Consider the following 10,603-nt stretch of genomic DNA (forward strand, 5'->3'; position numbering starts at 1 on the left):
GCAAATCTGACTAGTATAAATTTCAGTAGCACACAGAAGTTTTCCACACAGTGGGATTTCCACTCCTAGGTAAAGTGAACATTATGATTCTGGCTTACAGAACAATCTGCAGAGTCTGACTTAAATGCCTTCCATGTTTCTTCCTGACATGCCGTGATGAAGGCAGGTAAGATGACCTACTCCTTGATGGGAAATGAGGCATGTGATTGGGAGATAACACTGAGGATTTGCCACTGAATTCCATTACTAATGCTAGAGTGGACTCAAGTGACCTCAGCTGGGGAGATACTGGACCACTTTATCAGGGAGTGTGATGGTGTTTCAGAAGCTGCGGGGTGGCAATGCTGAGTGGCTCAGTTGGGTAAGCATAAGGCTCCTAATTTCAGCTTGGGTCATGATCTCAGGGTCCTGGGATTGAGTCCCACATCAGGCTCCACACTCAGTGCAGAGTCTGCCTGAAATTTCCTCTCCCTCCATCCTTCTCCCTGTTCATGCATGCCTGCTCTCTCTCTCTCTCTCAAATAAATAAATAAAATCTTTAAAGAAGCTAGGAGAAGAACTGTTAAATAGACTAGTGTGGGTTTCAGAGCTATCACTGGTTTGAGCTTTTTCTAAAAAAAGGGGGCCTGTATGTCTCCTGACATCTCTTTCTTCCTCTCCTAGTCCTCAGTGGAAGAATGATAATTGGATTCAGACAGATCTGGGGTTGAATCCCAACTCATTTAATGGTTGTCCCTAGGCAAGTAATCTAATGACTCTGTGCCTCAATTTCTTCAATTGTAAATTGGAATAATAATAACTACCTGGTTAGGAAATTATGAGGATTAATGAGATAAAACATGTACAACACTAGACACATAGGAAGGAAGCCTTCTCACTTCCACCCTCCTGATCTCCTTCCCTTTCATTTCAATGTATTTAGCAATTCCTATGGTGCATCTTTCCTATTTAACATATTGCTTATATCTTCAGAAGTGCTATGGTTTTATTTATTGGAAATTTGTGGACATCACTTTGCACTTAGGTAGAGGGGACTTTGGAAAGTTCTATCCTTTGATATTTTATAAGGATGTGTGTTCAAGATCCATCTTAGCTGTTGCCAAATACTTTCTTGCATAGTGGATATACCTAGCTGCATTTTTTTGAAACTAGAAGGAAGTCTTAGAATGCAGTCAAATCTGTTTACATTATAACTGGTTCTTAAAGCTCTTTCTGTGCTGAGTTGGACATATGCGGAAAATGAATGATAAGGCATCCTCAGCAAAGGGAAGAAAAGTTTCTTGATTCAATGGCATTCACCCTTCGTTTGCTAGGGGGTAAAAATGGCAGTCAGGAATGTGGTACAGAAATCATGAGAGGCCCTAAGTTTGTAAACCGGGGAGGTCACTTCAGTTTAAAATGAGAACCACATCTAATGGGAGGGCCTGGTGGCTTAAGGGGTGAGATGGATGAGAATGCAATGAAATCAGAACAAGATTCAGAACCAGAAAACCTATGTTTGATCCTTGACTTCAATACCAACCTTGAAGAAATTTTATTTTGCCTATCCTCACTTTACTCATGTGTAAAAGGGAGACAGCATTACTTAAGCTCAATGTTATCTGCTTTAAAGATAAGTTACATGAAAAATACTTTGTGGACTCTAAAGCACTATACAATGTTTAGAATTATGATGGTCATCTCCACACTTATGTCTTACTGGGTAAATATATGGGTAATGTCTTACAGGGGCCCCAGGGACCATATTAAGCAAGAGACCTCAGAGGCAATGCCTGTGAGGTAGGGCTGTTGACTTTGGCTCTACCACTCTCTGGTATGTTTGGCATAACTCCTGTTTGGTGATTGTGGGACTCAGTGTAGGTTGTGATAAGTAACTTGATGATAATCTTATAGAAATTGTTAGCAGAGTTGAGACTAGAATTTATATTGAGTGTATTCTTGTATCCTGGTTAATCAACTACTGCTCAGAGAATGAGATTAGACTTGGCATAAACATGTAAGAGCTCTGTTGTATCTTCCTTGTGGACTTTTGTGTGTTTATAAAATGGCTTTCCAGAAAACAGATAATAGGCAAATTCATTCATAATGAATATTGACAACATTTGGAAAAATTTGGGGTCATTTTCCTCAGGTATTGTATTATACATCTATTGCATCTGAGGAAAAGACCATTTTTCTCAGGTATTGTATTTTATTTAAATTCTATTGAGGGCAGCCCGGGTGGCTCAGCAGTTTAGCCTTGCCTTCAGCCCAGGGCGTGATCCTGGAGACCCAGGATCGAGTCCCACGTCGGGCTCCCTGCATGGAGCCTGATTGTCCTTCTGCCTGTGTCTCTGCCATTCTCTCTCTCTCTCTGTTTCTCACGAATAAATAAAATCTTAAAAAAATTTTTTTTTGAAAAAAAAAAATCCTGTTGAGATTTGTGCTATTTCCATTGCTGGAAATTATCATTTGTCACTTATGGCTTCATACAGCAAACATGTATTGAGTATCTTTTGTGCTTAAACTGCTATGTTAAAATACCATGGATAATTATCTCCTTCAACATTTTATTATAAAAATTTCAACCATAGAGAAAATTGAAACAATTTTATAACCAGCAACTGGGTTATATAATTACATATCTAAACACATTTATTTTTCTGTTTATCCATAAATCTACTGTTCCCCTACACACTTGAGCATGTATATCAGAAACCACAAGATGTTTTTGAGCAGGGACATAATAAAATTTAAGTTGCCTATTACATAAATGTTTTCTTTTTTTTCTTTTTCTTTTTTTTAAAAGATTTTATTTATTTATTCATGATAGTCACACACAGAGAGAGAGAGGCAGAGACACAGGTAGAGGGAGAAGCAGGCTCCACGCACCGGGAGCCCGACGTGGGACTCGATCCCGGGTCTCCAGGATCATGCCCCGGGCCAAAGGCAGGTGCCAAACCGCTGCGCCACCCAGGGATCCCCATAAATGTTTTCTATTAAAATATGGATGTGATGGTGCTGGTCCTGGTGGTTGTGCCCTTCTCACTGTCTTTGACCTTCCTTCTCTTATTTTTAGGAGAATCAGTCATTGACTGATTAATGGGAAGGGCAGAGAGTTCCTATAAGGTGGATGGAAGAGATTAGGATGATGCTGAACAACACAGATATGCTTTCATACATATACTGGAAAGATGATACTGGGATGTGATCATGTGGCATAGAGCTATTTAATGTTTCTAGGCCTAATTTATCTAGAGCATCATTTTCCAAAGTGTGCAGCTTCTGTGCTAGGAGTTTTATCCATATTTTTTCTTCTCATCTTTGAGACAGCCCTTTGAATTGTTATTATTCTTCCCATTTTACTGATGTGTATACTGAATTTCAAAAAGCTTAAGTCACTTGCTTGAATTATTTGTCTGGGAGGTGGTACAACTGGACTCAGACTCTAAAGACAATGTTCTTTCTCCTTCATTCATTGTTGCCCAGAGCTGACGTTTGTTCTATTACTTGTAAACCACAGTACTTCAGAAGGAGGTGTTAAAAGAACAAAGGAAATCAGAAAAAATGATGTCTCTTCTAATAGACAAATTATAGGATCCTACAGTCATATGGTAGCAATTATGCAATGTTCCTTTTAATCTGTGGACATTGATGAGGAAAGATTTTCCTCTTGAGCATTCTGCTAATTTGCTATTGCTGGCACAATATGCACCTCTCTCCTGGCCTGGCCTCTGCTGATCTGATTGGCTTCTGTTCACCCCAGTAGTATTAATTTCCCCCCACATAAGGCACTCATTGCCTTTCCTGGCCCACATATGAGAAACCTTCCAGATTTCCTAACCTCATGAGGGACTAGGTCCTTTCCTAATGCTCATTTCCTAGCATTATGAGGTCAGATTAGCAACTTCCTTCTTGAGAGCAGCCTGCTTTGTTTTGTAATAAAAAAAGATGGATAAAATATGGAGAGACTGTTACTTTTGAGAGATTTACATATGCCTTTTTTTAAAAAGACTAGTGATAAAAATATATATAAAATATGCCATCTTAACCATTTTTAAGTGTATAGTTCAATGGTGTTTTATTTATTCACATTGTTGTGCAACAGATCTCCAGAATGTTCCTATCTTGAAAAACTAAAACTATGCCCATTAAACAACTCCCCAATTTTCCCTCTCCTCAGCCTTGGACCTCCTGTTTGTATGAATATGGCTACCTTAGATACTACACATAAGTGGACTCATACAGTATTTGTCTTTTTGTGACTGACTTCACTTAACATTCGTCCTCAAGGTTCAGCCATGTTGTAGCATGTGACAAGATTTGCTTCCTTTTTAAGGCTGAATGATATTCCATTGTATGTATATGCAACATTTTATTTATTGATTTGTCAATGGACCCTTGGGTTGCTTCCATCTCTGGTTATTGTGAATAATGGGACTATGAATATGGGTGTACAAGTATTTTTTTTGAGATCCTGCTTTCAACTCTTCTGGGTAAATACCCAGAAGTGGAATTGTTGGATCATATAGTAACTCTATTTTTAATTTTCTGGGGAGATTCCACACTGCTGTCCATAGTAGCTGCATCATTTTATACTCCCACAAACTGCACAAGGGCTCCAATTTCTCCACATCCTCACCAACATTTATTATTTTTTTTCAGTAGTAGCCTCCTAATGGATGTGAGGTGATATATGATTGTGGTTTTGATTTGTATTGCTCTAATGATTAGTGATATTGGGCATCTTTTCATATGTTTTTTGGCCATTTGTATATCATCTTTGGAAAAATGTCTGTGTAAGTCCTTAACATTTTTAATAGGTTTATTTGTTATTGCTAAGTTGTAGTTTTTTTAAAGATTTATTTATTTATTAGAGAGAAAAAGATTGGGGGGGAGGGGTAGAAAAAGAGAAAGAGAGAGAAAATCTCAAGCAGACTCCCCTCTGAGAGCAGAGCCTGATGCAGGGCTGATCTCACAGCCTGGATATCATGACCTAAGCCAAAATCAAGAGTCAGATGCTTAACTGATTGAGTCACCAGGGTATCCCTGTAAGAGTTCTTTAGATGTTGTGAATATTAATCTTTTCTCAGGTATATAATTGCAAATATTTTCTCCCATTCTGTAGGTTGCCTTTCACTCGTTAATTGTGTCCTTTGATTTCATTTACCTCTTATTTGAAGATCAGCTTCTATGTAAGAAGAGCTTCTCAGATTAGGACTTATTAACCTATCCTGGTGTAGCATCTACTACATGCAACTATCAATTAAGATGTTTAAAAACAGGTACTGTGTACCATTCAACTCTGTATTCGTAGTGCCTATAAATGTTTAAAATAAAAATGAAATTAAATTAATTTTCCCCTTAGCTCTCATTTATATACTTAAGTTTTCTTCACCCAGAGTCAATTTCTTCTTTTTGCTGGAGCTTTCAGGGCAGGCCAATTCATCAGTTAGGCCTTGAATGGGAGGGTTCAAAAATGGAGGACTGATAGGAACATGGAGTGGTCATCATCCATTTCTACTGGCAAAGCATTTTCTAAAGTCTGAAGATTCTGTAGGGTCAGGCATAAAGAGTACCAAGATAGTCCAAGAGATGTAAAGAACATTGGGAAGAATTCAGAAGATTTGAATTAATTCTAGAGAGGCTTCTTACATAGGATGTGATCTTGAGTTTTGGGCAAGTCATTTAGTCTTCCAGGCAATTTGTTTCCTTGCTTTTAAAATCAAAGTTTTATTTCTGCTGGGTGGTACGGTTTGCTAAGCATCTGACTCTTGGTTTCCACACAGGTTGTGATTGCAGGGGCCTGAGATTGAGCCCCATATCGGGCTCCATGCTCAGCATGGAGTCTGCTTAAAACTCTCTCTCTAGAGATCCCTGGGTGGCACAGCAGTTTAGCACCTGTCTTTGGCCCAGGGTGCGATCCTGGAGACTGAGGATCGAATCCCACGTCAGGCTCCCGGTGCATGGGGCCTGCTTCTCCATCTGCCTGTGTCTCTGCCTTTCTCTCTCTCTGTGACTATCATAAATAAGTAAAAATTAAAAAAAAAAAAACTCTCTCTCTAATTGACAAATAAATCTTAAAAAAAAAGGGATCCCTGGGTGGCGCAGCGGTTTGGCGCCTGCCTTTGGCCCGGGGCGCAATCCTGGAGACCCGGGATCGAATCCCACATCGGGCTCCCGGTGCATGGAGCCTGCTTCTCCCTCTGCCTGTGTCTCTGCTTCTCTCTCTCTCACTGTGTGCCTATCATAAATAAATACAATTAAAAAAAAAAAAATTAAAAAAAAAAATCTTAAAAAAAAAAAAAAAGAAAGCTTTGAGCTCTAGGTCTCTTTTAGTTTTCATGATTAATCTGTAATTCTCTTAGGCATTTTCTAATTGTTCATGGAATTGAAGTGCCGACTTGCTTTTTCACCTGATGTGGTATTCTAGGAATTCCTGAACTTACCTGTAATCCTTTCACATTTCTGAAGAGGAAATAGACAAAGTACCTAGGGCAACTGTTATCTATTAGTAATTTTGACATGAATTCCTATAATATTTTCAATATTGTATTCCTTTATAAAAGGATATACTGGGATCCCTGGGTAGCGCCTGCCTTTAATGTACGGTGTGATCCTGGAGACCCGGGATTGAGTCCCACTCGGGCTCCCCACATGGAGTCTGCTTCTCCCTCTGCTTGTGTCTCTGCCTCTCTCTCTGTGTCTGTCATAAATAAATAAATAAATAAAACCTTTTAAAAAAAAAGGGATATACTAATATTATTTATTTGTTTTATCTAATAGCTACTTGTCTAGTAGCTTTACAATGGGCCTAGAGGCTAATAAATTAATACTAATTATGGCACCATTTTCATTTCCTTATTGACTCTGACAAAGACTAATCATGATTTTACACTGGGTTAGCATTTGTTTACTTATTCTGCAGATTTTAAAGTGATTGGAGGAACTGGTTAAAAGTTCCCATACTGAGTTAGTGTTGATATACTGAATCACTTATCCTTTTCAAACACACAATTTCGGAAAATATGCATGTTTGAAATGTCTTGGAAGTCTAAAAATGTTTCATGGTTCATTTAAACGGACTATTAGATGGAAAGCAAAGAGTCTTTAGCTGTAGTTGTTGTTCCCCATGGGATCCTGCTGCCATCAATTATATCAGGGAAGAGTGCAAAGTCATGGCGCGTCATTGCTAAAAATAGTCCAGACTGTGGATCAACTCCAAGTCATTGCTTATGCGGCAGCTACATGCCAGGCTTGTTTTGCTGCACCTGAGCCTAGGGAAGCCTGGAGCCAGGCATTCAGTCACATTTCCCCCTTCTCCTTGCCCAAGCAGACCCCACCACAACATACATCTACCACACCCTCCCCCCCATGCATACACCGCACACAATACCACCTACACAAATAGGTGCCATACACCACCACCATATACCCCACAAACACGTAGAACACACATACATAGAAGCTGAGAGATCGGAGGCCTCACTGAGCATGTGTGTGGAACAAAAGATCCATGAGCAAGAGCAGCTAATTAAAGCAACCAAGTTACTGTCAGGAATGGGTAGGACTCCCTCATTCGCCTCCCTCCCTGGCCACTCTCCCTCCACTTTTCTGTATTTGCTCCTGCTTATGCTCTATTCTCCAAGTCTTTGTCATCATACTGCTGAATCTGACTGAATTCCCTTTCAGAATTAAAGGGTCTTTGTGCTTTAAAACACTCCAGCACAGCTTGGTGTGAATTACCATGTATTCAGGGGGCATCCAGGGGCCAATTGGGTCTGCTCTCCTTCTGTGATTCTCTAAACGCTGCATCTGGTTACAGCAGTGTTGCCTGACGCACAATTTTGTTTTCCATGAGTGACTGACACTTCTCCTAGGAGTTTCATCAGCCAAGTCCTTCTGTGCTTGAAGGCAATGTTTTTAGGAACCTAGAATAAAGTGAAAGTCTTCCTAGAAATTTTAGTTCCTTGTCATTTTGATCCAATGCCCTAGTAGTCTAGCATTGTGGGTTTTGGGCTGGTTGTGCAGGTCACATGAGAGAGATTATAGATCATCTAGGACATGAAGGCAGTCTCACTGCATTAATTATTTATCAGAAATCAAGTGAAGGAAGGTAGGGGTGAGATTCAGAACACATCGGTAAAATTCTGCACTTTTCAATTTCATTTTTATGCCCTCAAGGCAGCAGGAGTGAGTTGGGCTGAGTTTTAGCTGATTCTATACAGGTTCTGCATAGATGGTATATAAGTTTCCTAGGGATGCCATGAAAAATTAATATAATCTGGGTGGCTTAAACCACCAGAAACTTATTCTCTCACAGTTTTGGAAGTCAGAATTCCAAAATCAAGGTGTTAGCAGGTCTATACCCTCTTTGAAGGCTGTAGGGGAGAGTCTGTACCTTGACTTTCTCTGTTCCTGGTGTTGCCAGCAAAGCTTGGAGTTTCTTGGCTTTTAGATTCATCATTCCAATCTCTGCCTCTGTCATCATATGACATTCTTTCTGTGGGTCTCTATGTTTCTGTTTATCTTTTTATAAGGACATCAGCTATATTGAATTAGGGCCTGTCCTGAGTATGACTTCATCATGACCTAAATATATCTGAAAGACTTTATTTCCAAATAAGTTTATATTCATAGGTACTGAGTGTTAGGACTTCAGTATATTTTTGGGGGGGCATAATTCAACTCATCACATATAGGTTGGCAAGTGAAGCTGGCATCCACAGTCTTAGAGCTTCTATTAAAATTTAGACAATGAAAAAAAAAATAAAATTTAGACAATGATTGCATTTCTTCATGTCGAGATTTATTAAATATCTTGGATCTATTGGTTTATAGCTTTTCATCAAACATGGAAAGTTTCTGACCTTTATTTCTTCAAATATTTTTCCCATCTATCTCCTTTCTTCTATCCTTCAGGGACTCCCAATTACATTTATATTAGGCCACTTGAGTTCCACAGCTCACTGATGCTCTGTTGTTGTTTTCTCTTTCTAATTTTTATTTAAATTCAATTTACTTAACATATACTGTATTAGTTTCAGAAATAGAACTTAGTAATTCATCAGTTGCATATTAACCCAGTGCTCACTACATCAAGTGCCCTCCTTAAAGTCCATCAAACAATTCCCCCATCCCCCACCCACCACCCCTCCAGCAACCCTCGGTTTATTTTCTATAGTTAAGAGTCTCTTTTGGTTTGCCTCCTCTGTTTTCCTCTTATTTTATTTTTTCTTCCCTCCCCCTACGTTTATCTGTTTTGTTTCTTAAATTTCACATATGAGTGAAATATTTGTCTTTTTCTGATTGGGTTATTTTGCTTAGTATAATACACTCTAGTTCCATCCATGTCATTGCAAATTGCAAGCTTTCATGATATATATATATATATATATATATATATATATATATATATATGATTGCATTTCAAATAGATATATTTCATTTCATATAGATATATTATATCTATATTTCATATAGATATATCATATATATCTTTTTTTTTTTTTTTTTTTTTTTAGAAATGTGAGGGACATTTAATCATTGCATCTAATAGCTCTGTGACCCCGCCCGACAAAGCCACACACTGCTCCCGGCCCAGCCCCAGGCTCTGATGGGAGTGCAGGGGCTCGAGGCAGCGGCAGCCTGCTCCATGGGGTCAGGCTGGGACAGTCCAGCTGAGTCTGGCTCCACCTCAAGGCTAGGGCCGCTCTGGCAAACCCGGTGGTCATCAGTGCTGGGTCAGGCACTCGGAAGCATTTTCTAGAGTCAGGTTGGCCAAGTGTGGGGGCTCAAGACATGTGAAGCTTGGTGATATCAGAAAGGCTGGAGTGGTTCTTGTTTTGGTGTCCTGTTTGTGCCACTTATTTATGTAAAGGAGGAGGCCCTGTACGGCTGTTTCCCACTGTGCTGACGACTCGCAGTTGTAGCCAAAGCAGACGACGTGCGAGTCAGTGCAGTTGATGCAGGAGATGGTTTCGTACTGGAAGATGCCTGCAACACAGGAGACGCAGCCCCGGGCTCCCCCGCCTCGGCCTCCAGGGCCGCCACCACCACTGGGTCCTCCGGGCTGCACAGGGGCTCACTCACCACAGTGACGCTGACAGTCAATGCGGCTTTCGATGATGGCGTTCTGGATGAGATGCACCTGCTCCCGGAAGATGGCTCGCAGCTCGTTGGGAAAATATCCGGGGAAATACAGTTAGAGCTTCAGTGGGAATTATGTGATTACCTTTCAAGTGAAATGCATTTTTTCCCATTTTTAGCAAAAGACCCCACACCCGTTTACTCACTTACTGTATCCCTGCTCTGAAGATGGAGATGCAGTGTTGGTCACTCTTGTCACTTTATTTATTTATTTTTTTGTTTTACCATCCATGTACATTCCTTTCACATGGGTAGAATTGTAGTTCTAGAAGTTCATTATTTTATTTTTGTTGTAATGTTTGAATACTATTATTTATTTATTTATTTATTTATTATTTTTTTTATTATTTTTTATTTATTTATGATAGGAACACAGTGAGAGAGAGGCAGAGACACAGGCAGAGAGGGAGAAGCAGGCTCCATGCACCGGGAGCCTGACATGGGATTCGATCCCGGATTTCCAGGATCGCGCCCG

The 10,603-nt window shown here is 39.8% G+C and overlaps 1 protein-coding gene across 1 annotated transcript; it reads right to left on the reverse strand.

The window, feature by feature from the left end:
- Positions 1-9,508: 9,508 nt before the first annotated feature.
- On the reverse strand, positions 9,509-10,174 carry LOC121485257 (izumo sperm-egg fusion protein 4-like; the record flags this gene model as incomplete). The annotated part of the gene is made up of 2 exons (XM_041745394.1): positions 9,509-9,975; positions 10,072-10,174. Coding segments are annotated over 2 exons (366 nt in total), but the record flags the coding sequence as incomplete, so codon positions are not given.
- Positions 10,175-10,603: the final 429 nt, after the last annotated feature.

Source organism: Vulpes lagopus, chromosome 2 (genome assembly GCF_018345385.1).
Source record: "Vulpes lagopus strain Blue_001 chromosome 2, ASM1834538v1, whole genome shotgun sequence".
NCBI classification, from domain to species: Eukaryota; Metazoa; Chordata; class Mammalia; order Carnivora; family Canidae; genus Vulpes; species Vulpes lagopus.